Genomic DNA, 23,733 nt, shown 5'->3' on the forward strand with positions numbered 1-23,733 from the left:
CCCATATATTTTTTGTAAATATACAGTATATATCAAATATTTATATTTATAAATATATTTTCCTTAATTATTTTTCCCTAACCCTACCACCCCTCCCCTAATTGGAGTAAATGAATGGACAACAACACTTAGGCTTCCACTTCCATGTTATACTGTACATACTATACACATTTTACGGACACAATATATTTTACATTATTTATCTTGTTATTTTTAGTCCCACCCTTCAGCGCCACTCAACCCCTCCCATCTATCTCTGAACACCATCCAGTTTGATTTCTATTTGCCATATATTTTTCAACTGTGCTTTGATGTTTCACAAAAGTTCTGAACATTTCTATTCTCATAGTTTCTACAGATTGTAAATTAAAGGAACATTTTTGCTAAGAGTATTAATGTTATTGATTTGACTATGGCTTTTTAAAATCACCCAGCAGTGCTATGAAAGCGCTAGGTAAATGTTGCAATTCTTCAGCCATTCATGAACCTGCGACCAAAAACAAGCTACATATGGACAGTACCAAAACAAATGATCTAATGATTCTGCCTCTTCGCAGCAAAATCTGCAGAGCTGGGATGGTTGTATCCCCAATATATATATAAAGTATATAACATTCTATTGGTTGCAAGAATTTTGTAAAATCATTTAAATTGAAAAGCTCTGTTTTGAATCCAGCATTGTTTTGTGTATCTGTTCATAAACCATGTGCCATAGAATCAGTACAGTGAAAATCTCTTCCCAACTATTTTGCAATCTATACAGCACAGCTGGTAAAAAAAAGGGTCCTCAAATGAAACTGGTATAAATTTTTTATTTATTACAATTTTCTTTAACCAATTTTGGTCGTTTAATGCAGGGCCGACAGACAAGTTCCTTACTTTCTCCCCCTCCCAATTGCTTCTTCCATTTTTATGGTGATGCTGCAATTAGTTGCATGTCATTTTGAGTGGAGCAGACATTTCCATATATTTTTGTTGTCTGCATGTGTGACATAACTCCACCAGTCCCATTTATGTTATAATTTACAATGATTATACGTAATGTTAGCTGGACTAGGTAAATTAGCTACGTTAGCTAACGTTACAGTCCTGGTAGTCACTGCTAGGGTAGGTTTATGACAGTAATAAATACCTCTTCCGCCCCCCCCTTTCCTCTCCCTACTCTACTGATGTGACATTATAAAACCCCTTTGGTTAACATAGAGATTCTGGGAACATCAAAAGTTGGGGGGAAATTAACTATATTCTGGTAATCCAACCAAGTGAACATATGCGGTGGTACTTAAGGTATATTATGTCAGTTCGGTTGTCATCTGGCACATTCTCATCAATGATAGAATGACATAAACTCTACTGTGGAAAGTCTGCACATCAGAGGTATCGGATTCACATGGAATTGTTGTTTAATTCAAATGTTTGAATATGAGATTATTTGTGAAGAGATGAAATGTAATTTCAGCTTCCAAATGAGAGATTTGGGTTTTCATAAGTTTAGGGCTCTGCTCAACCAGTGGCCTGCCCCTGTGAAGAGATATGGGTTATAAACTTTTCAGACACACCCTTCTCCCTCCACTATATAAGCCATTGACGAAAATGTACCTTCCTGTTCCGAGGATGTGAGGATGACGGTCCGATGTCAGAATGGTTCAGATAACATGTCAACTACAGAACTAAGCCAACCTCAGCATGAACTTTGGTTGCGAATGGTATGAACTTTGAACTCTTATTCACTATAGAAGTGATACCTCCTAGACGTTGAGTTAGCAACAGCAGCTGCAAACATAAATTAGGACAGACAGAGTATCCCGTCTACCACCCAGCAGCAGAGACATTCTTCAAAGGACAAGGACCCGGTTGGGCAACATGGCCTTCCATCTACCACCAACCTATCGAAGCGCAGCTCAGAGTAAATATTTATTGCATTTTCCTTTTCCAAATGGGCGGTAATTTAGAATGCATAAGATATTGTATTTACGATAGCACAGCTTCGCCCTTTGTTCCTCAGTCTTCCCGCTCTTTCACTCAAACCCAGCCCCTTTTCTTTTGTGTAACAAGCTGTCATATCTGTACCGCCCGCTAGGGACGTTTTCCTTTATGACGTAATTTGTAATCAAGGTATGATTCATTCCGTGTATATGTAATTCTGTGTGATTGGTTAGGTATTTAGTAAATAAATAATTAAACCCAATTTTGTATTGCTGATTCAACTTGTTAGCCAGGGTTCGTGAAGATAACCAAGAATTTACAACTTTCAGATGAGACTGAAATAAGGTGACAATTAATATTGACTGCTATTGATGTAAAATATTACTAGGTCTTTAAGAGTTTATTCGGAAGATAACAGCTCTATAAAGATTCTTTCGTGGTGCCCCTCCTCTCTAGTTAATTACATTTACATGATTAGCTCAATCAGGTAATATTAATTACGGAGAAAGTATTTTATAGAATAGCATGTCATAACACTTAATCCGGCATAGCCAAAGACACGACACTACCTTCAGCAGAGTAAACATATTTGTCTGTTCGTTCTATCTCTGACTAATGTTGGCTAACGTAAGATAGCAAACATTAGCAAATAAGACTAACTCAATCTAGTAGCCAAATAGAATTGCCGATATAACTAACTCACTGTCGGTGTGTTGGTAGTAATGATGAATGTGTATAAATTGTTTATGGTTGGTTAGTTGGTTCTCAGTTGGCTAGCAATCTTGCTGCCAATTTAGTGATGCTAACTAGCTAACAGCAAGTTGACAATATTGCAATGTCCATGTTAGGTATGGTAAGCTAGCCAATCTAATAGAGATCAATACAACTGGTGGGGTGGTTAAATTGTGTATTGTTGTTTTAGGTGGTACATAATCTGATTCCCCCAGCATGTGATTCCAACCCCAAGATATGCACAAGGTGAAGGTAAATTGGCAAAAATATTTAGAGCTGACAGCTAAAATAGCTCAATTTACAGTAAGCATGGCATAAACATGAATTGGGTATTGTTTGTGTTATGGGGTTATAGGTGGTTAGATGTAGCCTGAGGACCACAGAGTACCTTCCAGTCCATGTGATCAATTTAGTGTACTACCCCTGTTCTCTTCTTACCTTTTTCTCTTTGTAAAACTCAGGTTACTTGGAGTCCTTCCACAGGCCCTGCTGAAAAATACCCCAAAGCGGCGGCATGAGGGAGGGGACACACCTTGCAATTATGGAGTGCAACAAGATTGTGGGACAAAAACAAGCAAGGGACACTGAAAGGTATAAAATCAAGACAATAGTAATGACACAACCATTTCATTCTTCTCTCTGCAGATTCTCAAAACACAATGCAAAGACACGTCTACAAAAAATTGCCAATAATAATCTGTCAAAGTCAATGGGCTGGGGAGGTTTACAAATAGGTTTTTGAGATGAGGAAGGCGGTTGTGCTTAGAGACAGTAAATGTAAAGTTGTATATGAGAAGGATTGAATGGTGCAATTTCTCCTCAATCTCCCATACACAACAATACATAATGTGTAAAAACTGCCCTTCTAAGACACCTTCTGCAGCCCCCCCAGATGTTGACTGATCTTTCCATTCAAAAGCAGCTCCTAATGTCCCTCATTGTCCCTAAACAATACACTAGTCTGTCTCTAAACACTTACTGTAGGTCCCAATCGGTTGACACCGATACCAACAAAGGCCTGTTTCCCTACGTCCCTTCCACAAAAAGTGTCAAACACCACAACCATGTCTTTCCAGGAGACGTGCAGTATCAGCAAATCTTCGTACACTGCAGACGGAACAAGATCATTCGCCACAAGCACTCTGCTTCCACAGCCCACCATTGCCAGTGTACCTACACAGGATAAAGGACCAAATATTAAATATGGATCTTTTCGATCAAGCCTCAAAATTTGTCTGCCTTTATGGATTCACAGAAGATATTTATTTAAGCCGTACAGGGCTATGTAGCATCAAACAGATGTTAGACATTCATATATATCCAAAGAATGTTTATTTGTCCAAATCTAAAATAAAGGGGAGAGTACAATATTTAATGGTAACTCAAAAAGAACTGGGTATTCAACAAGAATGTTATGGTAAAAGTAACATACCAAAAAATACAGTATGAACAGTGTCCTACTCCCTACCAAAAGCCTGTGACTGATAATTAATCAATGTGATTTTGTGTTACTGAATCTCTGTCTGTATATTTGGTTAATTGATCTCTGGCTGGGCAAGTGAAGGTGGTAGCTCATTTATTTGTTTGGGCATCTATCACTGATCAGAAACATTTAGCATGCAATAATGTAGCCTAAATCAAGTGTAGCCTATCAACTGTTAAACTCTGACCCCCTCTAGTAGAATTTTCTAAATGACACACACTATTGTATACTACCCTCAAAGTACATTTCGGTTTCAAAATTATAAGTCCTACAAACACATATAGTACTGTTAGAACGGTAAGAACTGTGGGATTCAGATACGGGTGTCATAAACAATGTGACTACTACAAAGCCTGAGATACAGCAGACCCCCAAAAACTTTAATGTACTTTTTCTTTTCGGAGGGTCCCCCCAATTGTCCCCAATTTTTGGGAATAAGAGATTTGAACATCTAGTTTTGAGATAAATATTTCACCAATTACTGTTCCAAAAGCTATAAAAAGAAATCACCCAATAAATTACTGGGATTTTATATATAGTTTGCAACTCTAATTTTTATACCTTGTAGTTTATTCGCCGTCTACATAAAATAATTTTCTATGGGTGTGCGCGCCAACTCATGTTTTTTATTCGACCAATTACTTTTCCAAAGGGAATTCTAAAATAAATTAAGAAAAATGTTGTCCAAACTTTTACCTAATGGTGTTGCTCTAAACATGGACCAATTCCCATTGGAACGCAGTGTTTATGCAATTTGCCATACCATATATCCTCTGTCTGATTCTCAGTTCGTCCACTAGATAGCAGTATGAGATCATATGATGTCTCTTTGCTACTTAAAACCAGTTGCGTCTGGTTTGGGTAGTGAGTCACTGTGCCAAAATGGCTGAATGGATTTTCAAGCCTGACATCTTAAAATTACCTTAGCAATCAGGCTTTGAAGTTATTGAAAAAAAATGATATCTATAAGACACAGACAGGTGAAGAAACTATAAACTTCTTGTCCCATTCACTGTTCCTATTGTAAACAATGAGCTAGCTAAGCGGTGCGCGTGGAGGATGCATAGAAGGTCATGTGGATGGAGAAGGAAAGCCACTGCTTTACAATGACCATCAGGGTGTACCCTTTCCATGCAAACTAAATGTTTGTATTTTTGGTGACTTGACCATGATTTATGGCCTTTTATGGGGGGCGGTGGGGAGAAGATTCTTATGACATTGCCAGCAGTAAGATTTGAGTTCGATTTCCAAAAAGAAAATGCCTGTAGCTTTCAAATGATGTCACATTCTATTTTCTGATTATTATTTATTTTCACCAGGCCCTGTAAGGGCCCAAAATCACCACTCAGAGTTTAACAGGGTTTAATCAATGTAGACTATTATTTTGCTCTTGCCTCACGTAGTAGCCTAAGCCTTATAGGATGATCTATCCACCATCGAGCCGTGAGAGCGTGTCCTGTTTATTGTCTTAACGTAACAGCCTACTTCAATCAACCAATCATTCATTCAAGTCATTCCACAGCATACAAGTCATTCATGACTTTAAATACAATCAAGCATTTTATTTTGAAATGAAATAACAAAGGGAGCTTTGAATAATTAAATAATAAATTACTAGATTTTCTGCCAAACATACATTTGAACAATCACTCAAAAGCCTCGTGTTTTGAATGCATGTTTGATTAGGAAAACATTTGGCCTACTTTCGATAGTTTACAAGGTCCTGCAAGGCACATTAGCGGGGCAGTCATAGGGTGTATTTTGTTAGAATGTATCGACATTAAAAGATCCCATTGGAATATGGGCTTCTCCTGATACTGAGATGCGCTGCCTGTCGTGGTATTGTGGATCATCATTCTCCTGAGTACACTCCAGCTTATTCGTATTGCAATTTAGAAAAATTTCAATCATCAGAAAAAAAGTTTCATCATGGCCACAAATTTCTCTGGCCCAGCCAATATTGGAATCCAGCCTCTGCTGGTGCTGAGAAAGAGCTAAAATGTGCACAGACACGCAAAGTCCATTTTTTCTTAATACAGCACGGAACCCACCCAGCCCAAATCAATTCACAGAATTTGAGGACTGGTCCTGTCGGGTTCGGGCTGAGAATGAGAACTAACAGGCTGACTACACCGCTCGCGTTGCAAAATAAATTTAGAAATCTATATTATTCAATTATTGCACCCACACTGCTTGCACGCGCCAACGAGCGTCTGCGTTGCCAAGGGCTAAAATAGAAGTCAGTTCTATTTGTGACGCAGATGGCGCTGCAAGTCCTGCCTCTCCCATCTCCTCATTTGTTTATAGAAGCAGGTACCCACGTGCCATCTCCTCATTGGTTATACCTACGTGGGTGACTGAAAGACGAACGAGGTCAGTGGCGGTAATGCACCTAATTTATGAAACTTGCCAATCGAAATATAAAGTCAAGAGAAGAAAAAGCCTAGGAGGAGAGATGACTAGAAACGATTCGGTTGACCGCTTTTATGTGTAGATTAATTGTCGGAGTAGAGGACCTTGTGGATTTCAGGTAAAATAACAACTCAATGTTTATATCCCAGGACAAATTAGCTAGCAACAGCAAGCTAGCTAAATAGGACAAATTAGCTAGCAAGTGCAAGCTAGCTAGCTAAATTGCCATAAATGTTTAATGCTTTTCGACCTGTCCCCAAATTAATATAATTGGTTCAGAGTTTGTTTTGATATTTTAACCTGCGTGTCGTGATCGCGTTTGATGTGGGGGGAGAAAATAAATGTATGCATGATGGCACACGTGCGCAGCCGGTTTGGCTTCCATATAACCTGTACACTCATATCCTATGGCAGGAAAATTCAATACTAACAACTCTCAAACATTACACGTTACATTGGTCGGCAGGAATGTAAGGTTGTGGGTGGGAGTCGAAAGTCTCTCTCTGGGTTAGGGGTAGGGGGTACTGGAATAGATAGTCTACTGTACCTATGGAGAAGTATTGGTCCTGCAGGCATGAAGAAGCTTCTTTACCAGGTCTACTTTGACACAGTTCTCCAGTGCTCTGCAGAGCTGGCCCACTGTGCAGCCCACACAGCCCTCCTTCATCCTCCAGCGCTCCAGCATCTGGTGCACCTTCTCAGGCAACCCGTCACGATGGTAGTCCTGGTCGATGGTGTCCACCTCCACCTCGCTCAGGCCCAGACGACGGGCGCAGCGCTTCCATTCCTTCCCGATGTTTTCTCTCAGGAGATCAAGGTGCTCTTCAGTCACTGCCTGGTCTTCTGAACACGGGACAGGACACAACAGAACATATTGTGTAAAATGGAAGTTAAAGACCCTTGTCTGTGATATTTAAGGGTTTTTGATCATTTACTGTCAATTAATGATACATAGCAATTTACTGTTGAATAATACCACTTATAAATGCCCCATGGTCTTAGTTGAACTATCCAACCCAATTATAACCCCAACAGAGGAGGCTGGTGGGAAGATATATAGGAGGGCAGGCTCATTGAAATGGCCGGTATGGCATAAATGGAATGGTATCAAACACATGGAAACAACGTGTTTGACGCCGTTCCATTCATTCCAGTAAACAAACAATGTAAGAACCCTTATATTGTGGCTAGATACAAAATATGGGACTAAAAGTAGAAAACATGACATAGAAAGATAGGAAGATGTCTATTTTCAGGAAGTAGGCTCCTCTTTGCAGGATTATATTCTTACCGTTCATCTGCAGGGTCTCTTTGAGTAGAGAGTATGAGTTTGCCCCATTGGAGAGAGAGCTGGCTGACCTGCTGTAAGACTCGTGGTCCCTGATGCTGAGTGTGTTGTTGCTCCCTATCTGGATCCCTCTGGCATTCTGGATGAACAGGCCTCCTACAACCCACACACACACACTGTTTCTCATAAATGCTTTTCTAATTGAAGTGGTAGATCGCTGTCATGCTGATTGGGGAATCTGCATCAGCTTTAGTAATGGTAATAGTGGTATCAAGCACTGTAATCTCTGTGCTTCACCCCTACCTGGGTCCTGTGGAGGTCTAACCTTGCTACCCGAGTTCAGGCGCAGCCCTGCAGAGAGGTCTGGGGCAGCTGACTCTGGCACTGGGTAGGCTGGCCAGGACTGGAGGCGGTAGTACTGGGCGTAGGGATACTGCTGCTGGGAGGAGTACTGGCCCTGGCTTAGAGAGGGGCTGCTGGAGGACTCAGGCATGTGGCTGGAAAGCTGGCGCCTGGGTGTGGTGGCCCCTGAGGGGTCCGCGGCCTTGTACACGCCTAGGCTAGAAAGACGGAGGTGGGGGTTCAGCTCCACGCTGCTGGTCTGGACGGCCTGGGTTTTGGGGAGCCCTCTGTTGGCGGTGGGGTCCTGTGAGCTGAGGCGCTGTGGGGTGGAAGGGTGAGGATTAGGGTAGGGGCTGAAGTCAAGCTGGTCCATCCGGTTGTAGCTGGCGTATTTGTGATATTCCAACTGCTGGGCTAGTTTGACTTCCAGGGCTGAGAGTTCGTTGACCATTTTGAGCTCCATGCCCGAGGTGGTGCTGACGGGGCTGAGGGCACAGCTATCTGGTTGGATAAGGGAGTGCTCACAGGGGAGGAAGAAGTTCAGGTCCTCGATGCAGGCCTCCACTGGACCAGCCTCTATACGAACAGCCCTAGCACTGTCTGAGCTCAGCAAGGGAGCCAGCCGGTCTATAGGGAGAAGGGGTAGAGGGTTCATTTTTAATAGCTGAATTCTAAATTAAGGTGTTGTCGTATAAAGATCCAACTTGTCGTATAAATGGTTTGATTATTGATGAGAATGAGAGATTTGAATAGAAAATCTAGAAACGGGCAAAGATCTCAAGTAAAGGTCTTTTTTATTTTTTATTATTATTTATTACAAAAAACACAAGGAAGTGGTAACATTAAAGTATTAGAACATGAAGGACAAACACTACAGCATCAAGACACTATCAAACATGTATCAGTCTTTCCGCAACAGAGCCATCCTTATGTGTGAGGGTGCATGTGCATGATAGTGATATAAAATGTCTTAATTTCCTTTTTCATGATCACAATCTTGTGAAACCCGAACCCTCCAAGATCCCCCCACAGTTCCCCAATAGCTGTCCCTCAACCATTCGAGACCCCTCCCACAGTCCCCCCCCGGAATATATATATATTTTTTAAACAATTAATTCCGTTCCCCCAAGAACCCCCCAATGCACCAACAACCAAGAGAATGAACTAAAGAGAAAAATGGAAAAGACAGAAGAAAACAGCAAACAACAATGCAAAAAAAATATTTAAAAAAATAATTAAAACAAAGGACATCAAGGACAACTGAAATCATAACAGCAATGCCTACTGTATATGTTTGTGTGCTTGTCTGGCACTATTACATGTATGTGTGTGTTCTTGTATGTGTTTATTTGATTGAGAGTGTGTGTATATGCATGTGTACAAACACCTGCACGGCATCAGCCTCAGGCAAACCGGCATTAGTTGTAAAAACACTACCACTTTTAGTGTCATTCAAATGTACTTTTATTATGTTTTATTTTGACTTTTTTTCCCCTTTATCTTTTGACCATCATTCTCTCTCTCTCACACAGCAACTCCACTCTCACTTGTCTCCAATTCCACATACCAACCCTCAGCTTCCATCAGCCCATCCCATCTATCTCTGCTGGCCACCCACTTCGTGTTTCTACACAACACATATCTTTCAACTATGCTATGATGTTTAACGTACAATTTCAATCTATCTAATCGAATAGAATCTACAGATTGCGTGTTGAAGATAAATACTTTTACTAAGAGTATTAGTAATTGACTGACCCGGTCTCTCCAGATCTCCTAACAGTACTATTTCTAGGGTAATAAATGGTCTATTGATTCTGTATCTTCACAACAAAATCTGCAGAGCTTCGATGATTTTGTGCCCCAAATATTCAACATTTTGTTGGTGGCAAGAAGTCTATATAATAATTTTAGCTGAAAAGCACAAAGTCTTGAATCTTGCATTGTTTTATATATCAACTCATACACCCTGTACCATGGAATCGGTACATCAAAAATCTCTTCCCAACTATTTTGTAATCTGTATGGCACAGTTGTCAACATCCTGTTCCTCAAATTAAACTGGTATACTTCCCTATTTATGCTATTTTTATTCCTCCGCCAGTTTTGATCCTTTATATTGGGCAGACAGACCAGTTCCCTACCTCCTCCCGCTGCCACCCGCCTCCTCCATTTTTGGGGCAATACTGTAATCAATTGGTTGTACTCTTGGATTGAGCAGACCTTCCAATACAATTCTGATAACTCCATAAAGGACATAACTCTACCATTACAATATCATTTAAGAACAAAATACCCTTTTCAAACATCTTTCCCATAAATACAGGTATTTTATCAACCAGCACATTTGAGTTCAGCCATAATATTTGTTCTATCTTTTCAGGGGGATGAAATTGAAATTGTAGCCAGCTCTGCAATGCTTGTTTGAAAAAGACAGATACTTTGAAAAAAAGTATCATTTTCAATTAATAAATGAGACATGGCAATCTGCACAAAGCCAAAAAGGCCATTTTTAAACAATGGATGAGCTTTTCTTATTAATCTACTTGAGAACCATTTATGGTTCAAATAAAACATTTGAATGAGTGAAGCTTTTAGAGAGAGGTTTAGTGCTTTTATAATTAATAATCTCAACCCACCCAACTCATATTCATTATATAGATAGGCTCGTTTTATTTTGTCTGGTTTAGCGTCCCAGATAAAGCTAAATATTTTTTGCTCATATGATTTGAAAAACTAATCATCAGGAGTAGGCAACGCCATAAGTAAGTGAGTAAACTGAAATATTTCCATAAATAGACAGGTATTTACCTCTCCATGGTTGCAGGATCTTGTCTATTTTTACAAGTTTTCTATTGAAATTCATTGTGGAGACCTTATTTATATCTTTTGTGATATGAATACCGAGTATATCTACTTCACCATCAGCCCATTTCATAGGTAAGCTGCAAGGTAACGTAAAAGTTGTCTTTTTTAAGGATCCAATATGTAATATTGTACACTTATCATAATTAGGTTTTAGTCCAGAGAGTGCAGAAAAGTTATCTTTAATGAGATATTGCAGGGATCTAGCTTGCGGACTTAACATAACTTGAGTCATCGGCATACATGGACACCTTTGTTTTTAAGCCTTGGATTTCTAATTCTCTAATGTTGTTATTGGATCTGATTTTAATAGCTAGCATTTCGATGGCCATACGAATAGATATGGTGACATTGGACACCCTTGTTTAACTCCTCTTGACAATTCAAAACTCTCTGAGAAGTAGCCTGTATTTACTATTTTACACCTGGGGTTGCTATACATTATTTTTTACCCATTTTATAAGAGAATTAACGAAATTGAAATAAAATCCAGGCATTTATAAATAAAATCCAGTCTTACTTTATCAAATGCCTTTTCAAAATCCGCTATAAATATCATTCCTGGCTGCTTATATGTTTCATGATGTTCTATTATTTCTAGTAGTTGTCGTATATTATCTCCAATGTATCATTCATGTAAAAAACCTGTCTAATCAGGATGAACAATACCTGGTAAAAACCCTTTTAATTCTGAGTGCTATGCATTTTGCTAGTATTTTTGCATCACAACATTGAAGTGTAAGGGGCCTCCAGTGTTTTTAGATAGACCGGGTCTTTATATTTGCCATCTGGGTCTTGTTTTAATAATAGAGAAATCGGACCTTCCTGCTGAGTACCTGACAGACTACCATTTCTATAGGAGTAGTTAAAACAATCTAACAATGGAGCTTTAGTATATAAAAAAATACTTGATATACCTCTACCGCTATGCCATCAAGACCTGGGGTTTTTCCCAGACTGAAAGGATTTAATAGCCTCAAAAAGTTCTTCCTCTGTAATTTGGCCTTCGCACTGATCTTTCTGTACATTTTGTTAATTTTTCATTTTTTTTATTATTATGAAAGAATTCCTTACCATAATCTTCATTCAGTGGGAGAGGATGAGACAGAAAAGAGAACATATGCCTAAAATAATTAGCTTCCTCTTTTAAAATATAATTCGGAGAATCATAGATGACTCCGTCTTCAGTAACGAGTTTCTGCAAATTATTTTTGTTAGTGTTCCTGTATTGGAGATTCAGGAAGAATTTTGTGCATTTTTCTCAATATTCCATCCAGTTTGCTTTATTTTTTGTAATAAGATCGTTCTTGAATAAGTTCCTCAAGTTCTTTTTGTTTTTCCTCCAACTTATTTTGTATCTCTGTACTATCGTTTTTATTGCTATCTACCTGTACTATTAGTTCATGGATTTTCCTTGTTTGTCTTGTTTCTTTAGCCAGAAACTGCTTTTTTATTATTGATGAATATTGAATGACCTGAAGGTACATTTAAAAGGTATCCCAAACAATAAGGGGATTTGCTGAACCTATATTATACTGGAAAATTTTAAGTAAAGGTCTTTGTGCATCCCATCCCATTGGATTTTTGTATCCCTTTTCTTTCATGTCCAATAGTTCAGTGCACTTTGTCCAAACTTTTGGATCCGTGGGCTCAGGCAAAGTATATTATATATTAAACTTGACGCAAGCCTAAACCACGCTGACACTGTTTAACAAGGCAGTGAGTGGAGTTGTAAGACATACGGCTGTGAGTGGTCTGGAGGTGTACGTCAGTGTAGAGTTGTAAGACATATGGCTGTGAGTGGTCTGGAGGTGTACGTCAGTGTAGAGTTGTAAGACATATGGCTGTGAGTGGTCTGGAGGTGTACGTCAGTGTAGAGTTGTAAGACATATGGCTGTGAGTGGTCTGGAGGTGTACGTCATGTATAAAGATGCAGAGAGCAGTGTAGAGTTGTAAGACATACGGCTGTGAGTGGTCTGGAGGTGTACGTCATGTATAAAGATGCAGAGAGCAGTGTAGAGTTGTAAGACATACGGCTGTGAGTGGTCTGGAGGTGTACGTCAGTGTAGAGTTGTAAGACATATGGCTGTGAGTGGTCTGGAGGTGTACGTCATGTATGAAGATGCAGAGAGCAGTGTAGAGTTTTAAACCTCTTATGGCTGCAAGCCCGAGGTCGGTACACCTATGACAACATCCCCCACCCCCCCACACTGATTAGCATCGCTAGCATAGCGTCACAATTAAATAGTAGCATCTAAATATCATTAAATCACAAGTCCAAGACACCAAATGAAAGATACAGATCTTGTGAATAAAGCCACCATTTCAGATTTTTAAAATGTTTTACAGGGAAGACAAAATATGTAAATCTATTAGCTAACCACGTTAGCAAAAGACACCATTTTTCTTTGTCCACCATTTTTTCTCTCCACCAGTAGCTATCACCAATTCGGCCAAATAAAGATATTGATAGCCACTAACCAAGAAAAAACCTCATCAGATGACAGTCTGATAACATATTTATTGTATAGGATAGGTTTTGTTAGAAAAATGTGCATATTTCAGGTATAAATCATAGTTTACAATTGCACCCACCATCACAACTCGACTAGAATAAATACACTGAGCAACGTGTATTACCTAATTACTAATCATAAAACATTTCTTAAAAATACACAGCTCACAGCAATGGAAAGACACAGATCTTGTGAATTCAGACAATATTTCAGATGTTCTAAGTGTTTTACAGCGAAAACACAATAAATCGTTATATTAGCATACCACATGTGCAAACGTTACCAGAGCATTGATTCTAGCCAAAGAGAGCGATAACGTAATCATCGCCAAAATATATTAATTTTTTCACTAACCTTCTCAGAATTCTTCCGATGACACTCCTGTAACATCATATTACAACATACATATAGAGTTTGTTCGAAAATGTGCATATTTAGCCACAAAAAAACGTGGTTATACAATGACAAAACTAGCAAAACTAGCCTGAAAATGTCGGGCGCCATATTTGACAGTGATCTTGTCTCATGATTAACTATTCATAAACTTGACAAAAAAAAAATAAGTTGGACAGCTATCGAAAGACAAATTAGTTCTTAATGCAATCGCTGAATTACATTTCTAAAATTATCCTTACTGTGCAATACAGGGTTCGCCAAGCGAAGCTATACCAAAGAAAATGGCGGAATATGCGTTTAAAATTTTTCGACAGAACAACGATTTATCATCTTAAATATTTCTTACTATGAGGTGATCTTCCATCAGAATCTTGGGCAATGTATCCTTTCTTGGGTCTAATCTTCTTTTGGTCGAAAGATGTCCTCTTGTCCGTCGAAATGCCCACTAACGTTCGACCGGTACTGGAAACGTGCCCAAAGCTTCAAAGTGCATCACTAAGAATTGCCTCAAAATCGCACTAAACGGATATAAATTGCTATAAAACGGTTTAAATTAACTACCTTATGATGTCTTTAACACCTATAACGAGTAAAAACATGACCGGCGAAATATTACTGGCTAAACCCAAGCTTGGAAAGAGAGCAGGTCCAACGTCCATCGTGCGTCAGGCGCAGCAGGAAAAGAACGGTACATCCGGTCTTTGGCTTTTTATACAGGCCCTGATTGCGCAATCGACTCCATTCAAATTGTCACCTCTTACTGACATCTAGAGGAAGGCGTGGGCAGTGTTTGTATCCTCATAGGATTTACAGGGACTTTAAAACTGACCTGGGACCAGAGGCCAACATTTCTGAAATCTCACTCCATATCAGGAAAAGTGCTGTAGAATGAGTTCTGTTCCACTCAGAGACATAATTCAAACGGCTATAGAAACTAGAGAGTGTTTTCTATCCAATAATAACAATAATATGCATATTGTACGAGCAAGAATTGAGTACGAGGCCGTTTGAAATGGGCACCTTAAACAGAGCTACTCAATACTGCCCCTGCAGCCATAAAAAGTTAAGACATACGGCTGTGAGTGGTCTGGAGGTGTACGTCATGTATAAAGATGCAGAGAGCAGTGTAGAGTTGTAAGACATATGGCTGTGAGTGGTCTGGAGGTGTACGTCATGTATAAAGATGCAGTGTAGAGTTGTAAGACGGGGGAGCTATAGAGGCCCAGGGTCATGAAGCCTGCCTCATGTTGTGCTCAGACTGCTCACCTGCTTTAAGGCTCTCAGGGGACATGGATAAAGATTTCATCTTCTCCACCAGCTCCTCTGGCCCCTCGTACAAGTCCTGCATGCCAATGAAACAGATCACAGTTTAAAAAAGTGTTTTGGACCTTATATGATACATTTGGTAATATTATGGTAATATTAAACACCCATCAATATCTTTCATGTAGTTACTGTATTTGTTTTCGTCTCTGATTTGTTGTGCACTTGGTTCATTCAATAATGTACTCATGACAATGCTGTCACTTTGTTCACACAAGCAACTTACTCTGAGACCAAGTGAGTCTCTCTCTACATCTGGTTCTAACTTCTCCCTGTAGACGGGCAGGAAGGTGTTGTACCCCTCTGTGTAGAGAACATGTGAAAATCAGAGCAGTCATATGACTAATATAGCAACAGCCACAGAATAGTCTGCGTATTAGACCATGATGCAACATTAGACTTGTGAATGCCATGGGCTCGCTTGAATTGATGCTTGTTGCAGTACTAATTGATTCATAGGTCCAAGGTTGACTTGTGAAGATGAATACAGCATATTGGTTGCATATTGCAGTAGTTTTGAATATGTGTTGAAATGTATAAGTTATAAATGCTCTGCAATATCAATCACATTTATTTATAAAGCCCTTTTTACATCAGCAGATGTCAAAAAGTGCTAATACAGAAACCCAGCCTAAAACCCCAAACAGCAAGCATTGCAGAAGCACAGTGGCTAGGAAAAACTCCCTGGAAAGGCAGGAACCTAGGAAGAAACCTAGAAGAACAAGGCTGAGGGGTGCCCAGTCCTCTTCTGGCTGTGCCGGGTAGAGATTCTCTCTCTCTCTCTCTCTCTCTATATAAAGTCGGAAATTTACATACACCTTAGCCAAATACATTTAAACTCAGTTTTTCAATATTCCTGACATTTAATCCTAGTAAAAATTCCCTGGTTTAGGTCAGTTAGGATCACCACTTATTTTAAGAATGTGAAATGTCAGAATAATAGTAGAGATAATGATTTATTTCAGCTTTTATTTCTTTCATCACATTCCCAGTGGGTCAGAAGTTTACATACACTGAATTAGTATTTGGTAGCATTGCCTTTAAATTGTTTAACCTGGGTCAAACATTTTGGGTAGCCTTCCACAAGCTTCCCACAATAAATTGGGTGAATTTTGGCCCAATCCTGCTGACAGAGCTGGTGTAACTGAGTCAGGTTTGTAGGCCGCCTTGCTCACACACGCTTTTTCAGTTCTGCCCACACATTTTCTATAGGATTGAGGTCAGGTCTTTGATGGCCACTCCAATACCTTGACTTTGTTGTCCTTAAGCCATTTTGCCACAAATTTGGAAGTATGCTTGGGGTCATTGTCCATTTGGAAGACCCATTTGCGACCAAGCTTTAACTTCCTGACTGATGTCTTGAGATGTTGCTTCAATATATCCACATAATTTTCCTCCCTCATGATGCCATCTATTTTGTGAAGCGCACCAGTCCCTCCTGCAGCAAAGCACCCCCACAACATGATGCTGCCACCCACGTGCTTCATGGTTGGGATGGTGTTAATCGGCTTGCAAGCCTCCACCTTTTCCCTCCAAACATAACGATGGTCATTATGGCCAAACAGTTCTATTCTTGTTTCATCAGACCAGAGGACATTTCTGAAAAAAGTACGATATTTGTCCCCATGTGCAGTTGCAAACCGTAGTCTGGCTTTTTTTTATGGAGGTTTTGGAGCAGTGGCTTTTTCCTTGCTGAGTGGCCTTTCAGGTTATGTCGATATACGACTCGTTTTACTGTGGATATAGATATTTTTCCTCCAGCACCTTCACAAGGTCCTTTGCTGTTGTTCTGGGATTGATTTGCAGAACGTGTCTCCTTCCTGAGCGGTATGACGGCTGCGTGGTCCCATGGTGTTAATACTTGCGTACTATTGCTTGTACAGGTGAACGTGGCACCTTCAGGCATTTGGAAATTGCTCCCAAGGATGAACCAGACTTGTGGAGGTCTACAATTCTTTTCTGAGGTCTTGGCTGATTTCTTTTGATTTTCCCATAATGTCAAGCAAAGAGGCACTGAGTTTGAAGGTAGGCCTTGAAATCCATCCATAGGTACACCTCCAATTGACTCAAATGATGTCAATTAGCTTATCAGAAGCTTCTATAGCCATGATATCATTTTCTGGAATTTTTCATGCTATTTATAGGCACAGTCAACTTAGTGTATGTAAACTTCTGACCCACTGGAATTGTGATACAGTGAATTATAAGTTAAATAATCTGTCTGTAAACAATTGTTGGAAAAATTACTTGTGTCATGCACAAAGTAGATGTCCTAACCGACTTGCCAAAACTATAGTTTGTTAACAATACATTTGTGAAGTGGTTGAAAAATGTGTTTTAATGACTCCAACCTAACTGTATGCAAACTTCCGACTTCAACGGTATATATGTGTGTGTATATATATATATATATATAAATATATATATATAAAATACACACATATATACCCTATATATACACCATATATATATATGTATACATATATGTATATATGTGTATGTGTATGTATATATGTGTGTGTGTATATGTAAGTATATACACACACGTGTGTGTATATACACACATATGTGTGTGTGTGTATGCATATGTACGTGAGAGAGAGAAACACACACCCCCTTTAACTTCTTATGGCTGCAGGGGCAGTATTGAGTAGCTTGGATGAAAGGTGCCCAGAGTAAACGGCCTACTCCTCAGCCCCAGTTACTAATATATGCATATTATTATTAGTATTGGATAGAAAACACTCTGAAGTTTCTAAAAACTGTTTGAATTATGTCTGTGAGTATAACAGAACTCATTTGGCAGGCAAAAACCTGAGAAAAAATCCAAACAGGAAGTGGAAATTCTGAGGCTGGTCGAGTTTCAACCAAGAACCCATTGAAATCACAGCGAGATATGAATGAGTATTCACTTCCTACGGCTTCCACTAGATGTCAACAGTCTGGAGAACTGTGTCTGATGACTCTACTGGGAAGGGGAGCCGAATGAGAGGAGAATTTGTCACTACTGCCATGAGGTGAACTTTCTTTGACCACGCGCGTTCACATGAGAGGCAGCTCCGTTCCATCGCTCATCTGAAGTCAATGTAATTCTCCGGCTGGAACGTTATTCAAGATTTATTTTAACATTCTAAAGAATTATTCAATACATCGTTTGACATGTTTCTACTGACTGTTACGGACATTTCGTCAGGTTTTAGTGAACGCGCTTTGGACATAAATAACGGACATTATCGAACAAATCAAGCATTTATTGTGGACCTGGGATTCCTGGGAATGCATTCTGATGAAGATCATCAAAGGTAAGGGAATATTTATCATGTAATTTCTGGTTTCTGTTGACTCCAACATGGCGGCTAATTTGACTATTGTTCTGAGCTCCGTCTCAGATTATTGCATGGTTTGCTTTTTCCGTAAAGTTTTTTTGAAATCTGACACAGCGGTTGCATTAAGGAGAGGTATATCTATAATTCCATGTGTATTATCATCTACATTTATGATGAGTATTTCTGTTGAAACGATGTGGCTATGCACTATCACTGGATGTTTTTGGAACTAGTGAATGTAACGTGCCAATGTAAACACAGATTTTTTTATATAAATATGAACTTTATCAAACAAAACATACATGTATTGTGTAACATGAAGTCCTATGAGTGTCCTATGATCTGATGAAGATCATCCAAGGTTAGTGATTAATTTTATCTCTATTTGTGCTTTTTGTGACTGCTATCTTTCAGTGGAAAAATGGCTGTGCTTATTGTGGTTTGGTGTGACCTAACATAATCGTTTGTGGTGCTTTCGCTGAAAAGCACATTTGAAATCGGACACTTTGGTGGGATTAACAACAAGATTACCTTTTAAAATGGTATAAGACACATGTATGTCTGAGGAATTGTAATTATGAGATTTCTGTTGTTTTGAATTTGGCGCCCTGCACTTTCACTGGCTGTTGTCATATCATCCCGTTACCTGGATTGCAGCCATAAGAAGTTAATGCCATGTCTGTACACGTGTAACAGTATTGCTTCCGTCCCTCTCCTTGCCCCAGCCTGGGCACGAAACAGTGACCCTCTGAACACAACAACTGCCTCCCACGAAGCATCGTTACCTATTGCCTTACCTTTCAGAGCAAGGGACAAAACTACTTCAAGGTCTCAGAGCGAGCGACGTCACCAATTGAAACACTACTGGCGCGCACTACTCCCCAGCCATTCATTTCACAGCGGTTACAGTAGGTCCAGCTAGCCACGGGAGTATGGGGACTCCCTAGGGTCTAATTCCTCTCAAGGGTTATCTACACTACCTTTAGGAGTTATACCAAGCTTCTGTTGACCTGAACTTGCTATTCAAGGAGGTTAGGTTTGGGTTTCATGATTTGTGCTGGGACAAAGTGCTATACAAATAATATTGTATTGATTGGCATTGTGTATACTGTAATGCATTATACTGTGTTTAGGAATTCCCGTACCTCAATCTCACTACACACATGCACACGCACCTTGGAATGTTGGTCGTAGTTGTGGATCCTGATGCCAGCATCTCTTCATTAGCTCTGTGATCTCTACAGGAGTATCAGCAGAGATGAGGTCCTCATCAGGACGATCACCTTTACGGACACACTGGCAGATATGGTCCTCACTCCGAGCATCTGAAATACACTTATCCAATATTAATTCAGTGCATTCAAATTTGATCTCAAATCTTATCCATTCATAAAAAAAGAACAAAGGACCTCTTACTATAACATATATCAGAGTTCACAAATAACACTGAACAAAAAAATAAATGCAACATGTCAAGTGTTGGTTTCATGAGCTGAAATAAAAGATCCCAGAAATTTTCCATAAGCACAAAAAGCTTATTTCTCTCAAATGTTGTGCACAAATTGTCTTTTTATCCCTGTTAGTGAGCATTTCTTCTTTGACAAGATAATCCATCCACCTGACAGGTGTGGCATATCAAGAAGCTGAATAGACAGCATGACCATTACACAGGTGCACCTTGTGCTGGGGAGAATAAACGGCCACACTAAAATTTGCAGTTTTGTCACACAACACAACGCCAGAGATGTCTCAAGTGTTGAGGAAGTGTGCAATTGCCATGCTGACTGCATGAATGACCACCAGAGCTGTTGCCAGAGAATTAAATGTTCATTTCTGCACAATAAGCCGTCTCCAATGTCATTTTAGAAAATTTGACAGTACGTCCAACCGGCCTCACAACTGCAGACCACATGTATGGCAATGTGTGGGTGAGTGGTTTTCTGATGTCAACATTGTGAACAGAGTGCCCCATGGTGGCGATGGGGTTATGGTATGGGCAGGCATAACCTACGGAAAATGAATATAATTGCATTTTATCGATGGCAATTTGAATGCACAGAGATACTGTGACAAGATCCTGAGGCCCATTGTCGTGCCATTCATCCGTCGCCATCACCTCATGTTTCAGCATGATAATTCACATCCCCATGTCGCAAGGATCTCTACACAATTCCTGAAAGCTGAAAATGTCCCAGTTCTTCCATGGCCTGCATACTCACCAGACATGTCAACCATTGAGCATGTTTGCGATGGTCTGGATCGACGTGTACGACAGCTTGTTCCAGTTCCTGCCAGTCTCCAGCAACTTCGCACAGCCATTGAAGAGGTGTGGGACAACTCTCTTCAACTCTATGCGAAGGAGATGTGTTGTGCTGCATGAGGCAAATGGTGGTCACACCAGATACTGACTGGTGTTCTTATACACGCCCCATACCGTTTTTGAAGGTATCTCTGATAAATAGATGCATATCTGTATTCCCAGTCATGTGAAATCTATAGATTACGGCCCAGTAAGTTAATTTAAATTGATTGATTTCCTTCAATGAACCGTAACTCAGTAAAATCTTCGAAATTGTTGCATGTTGCATTTATATTTTTGTTCAGTATATATATGGCTGAAATCGCAGCAGATTAATTTGAATGCAACAGTCCTCTGTAGAGTGAGTGAGCAACACTCACTTTCATATGGCTCACTGCCAGTGAGGATGACCCATACGACAATAGCGAAGCTATAGACGTCAGACTTCTCAGAGGAGCGTGTGTGGATGCTGTCCAGGTGCTCAGGAGCCATGTAGCACAGAGTACCAGCTGCCCTGCCCCCCGCTCCCCCGGCCCCAGGACGCGCCAGCCGGCTCTGCCTGCGAGACTCCTCCTTAGTCAGCCTGCTCCACGTCTGACAGGTGGCCAGGCCCAGGTCTGCAATCTGGGGCACAGATACAGACATGCATATTCATACATGTACATGCATTGCATACACAGATTACACACATATCCATATTCATACACATACACATACATTGAACATAGAGACATCAATACACAGATGCACATGGATACACACACACACAGTCTTGCATAACTAACCTTGTGGGGGACACACAATTCAGTCCCCAAATCCTATTTTCCCTAACCCCTAACCCTAGCTCCTAACCCTAAAACTAACCCTAGCTCACCTAACCCTAATTCTAACCTTAACCCCCTAGAAATAGCATTTGACCAGTTGGTCAAATTTCTCTTTGTTTACTATTCTTGTGGGGACTTCACACACACACACACACACACACACACACACACACACACACACACACACACACACACACACACACACACACACACACACACACACACACAGTAAAGTCAATGATATAAACAGTAATAAAGCATATTATACAGTGTGTGCTGTACCTTGATGTGAAAATCCTTGTCCACCAGTATGTTTTCTGGTTTGAGATCTTTGTGTATGACACGGTTCTTCATCAGGTACACCATCCCCTCCAGAATCTCCAGTATGATCCTGCCCTTGATGGATATCAGCACAGGCACCTGGAGAAAAGACAGGAATATATACAAGTTGTTTGCCCAGAGAGAAAATTGCTTCTTGATATTACATAGAGAAAATCTGATATGGAGTTCTTCCATCTCTGCAGTGAGTCCAGGACCTAACCTCATTCATATAGTGACATTGTAGACTAAGTTAACTGTTTTTGTGATATCCTCTCACCCGGTCCAGCATGGCCAGCAGGTTGCCTTTAGGGAGGAGCTCCATGACCAGAGAGTAGTCCCCATCCTCCAGGATCACCCCCAGCAGCTTGACCACCCGTTCATGGTTCAGTCTGCTCATCAGGCTGCCCTCCTCTAGCAGGGACTGCTTACTGCCCCTGAGGGAGAGAGGGAGGAAGGCTTGGTCAAGACTACGAGCTAGGGAAATATGTTCACTTGGAGATGTATCCCTATGTATTAACTGGGCCGCCTACTGTAGCCTACTTTATCACTATACACATCACAGGAACATGTCTATAGACACCCAATTTCTCTGGTTTTATCATCCTTTCTGTCACAGGAAAGGATAAGTGTAGCCTAAGCCTACCCACTGGCACTCCCAATGCTGGAAGGGAGTCCCTGAGTGAAAAAGTTTGGGAATCCCTGGTTTAGACTACAATATCAAACTCAGTAGAGCGTGACAGTCACAACACTTACAGACACAGGGGGAATCCTCTACCATAGTCCGTTATACTCACTCATTACGCGGTGGCCCGGTGTAGATGGTCTTCAGAACCACCTGGCCGAGGGTTTTGTGATAGCACAGATACACTGTACCGAATCCACCGTAGTCCAGAGGCTCCTTTTTGATAAGGTCCGCGGATTTCATGTAGATGGAGTCCTGCGCAGTAGCCATGGCTTGCTACCTGGTCCTCGGTCGGGTATTTCCTTCTAGCGTTGATACGAGACTAATGGGTACATTGCTCTATTACTGGTCAATCACAATCCCCCATAATGTAAATAGTAACAATAGTATATTTCCGAACGAATGGAGGAGTAGGCTGAGGAGCTTCAGCGGCGTTACATTGACTCGAAATACAAAACTGAATATGGAAGTGAAAGACGTAGTCGGAAATCCAATACTGTAACTTGCTCTGTTAAAGAGTTGTCAACACATAAAGTGGATAACATCAATAATGTATCCAGTTTAATATTCAAGGTAAATAGGTCTATGTATTCAATAGGATAAAATATGTAGGATAAATCGTTAATTATAGATAAATAACCTACCTTTTAATTCCACGGGTAGGCGTATAGTTCCGGGATTTGCCTTGCTGTCGCAATAGTGAAACAACTAAAAATATGTTGTGGAAGTTAGTTGCAGACCAGTGTAGCTAATCGAGAAAGGAGCATATGATTTATATGCAAATAGTCACTGACTATAGTAAGTAAGTAGCTTTGTGCGAGCCGGAACGGCTCATAGGGCAGGAGCCTATAAATTCTGTATCTGTAGCGTGAGGCAGCTTGGTGAATGGACAGGGTGCTAGTCTATCGCAGGGCCTTAACCCCCAATCTATCTCCTTAATGCTGAGTGCCAAGAGGCGACGCATCAGGTCCCATGTTTACAGTATTTGGTGTGACTCG

General features: G+C 40.3%; 1 protein-coding gene across 1 annotated transcript; it reads right to left on the bottom strand.

Annotated features, from left to right (window-relative positions):
• Nucleotides 1-2,432: 2,432 nt before the first annotated feature.
• On the bottom strand, nucleotides 2,433-23,586 carry LOC120055574 (receptor-interacting serine/threonine-protein kinase 1-like). Its single transcript, XM_039003456.1, has 12 exons — nucleotides 23,380-23,586; nucleotides 22,848-23,057; nucleotides 22,331-22,487; nucleotides 22,015-22,152; nucleotides 21,289-21,532; nucleotides 19,785-19,934; nucleotides 15,510-15,586; nucleotides 15,227-15,302; nucleotides 8,145-8,810; nucleotides 7,845-7,997; nucleotides 7,101-7,396; nucleotides 2,433-3,831 (listed from the first exon to the last, which is right to left on the bottom strand). The coding sequence occupies exons 2-11, from the start codon at nucleotides 23,003-23,005 to the stop codon at nucleotides 7,101-7,103; spliced, it is 2,115 nt and encodes a 704-aa protein (XP_038859384.1). The 5' UTR covers nucleotides 23,006-23,057; nucleotides 23,380-23,586; the 3' UTR covers nucleotides 2,433-3,831.
• Between the last annotated feature and the right edge of the window lie 147 nt (nucleotides 23,587-23,733).

Source organism: Salvelinus namaycush, chromosome 11 (genome assembly GCF_016432855.1).
Source record: "Salvelinus namaycush isolate Seneca chromosome 11, SaNama_1.0, whole genome shotgun sequence".
In the NCBI taxonomy this organism is placed as follows: domain Eukaryota; kingdom Metazoa; phylum Chordata; class Actinopteri; order Salmoniformes; family Salmonidae; genus Salvelinus; species Salvelinus namaycush.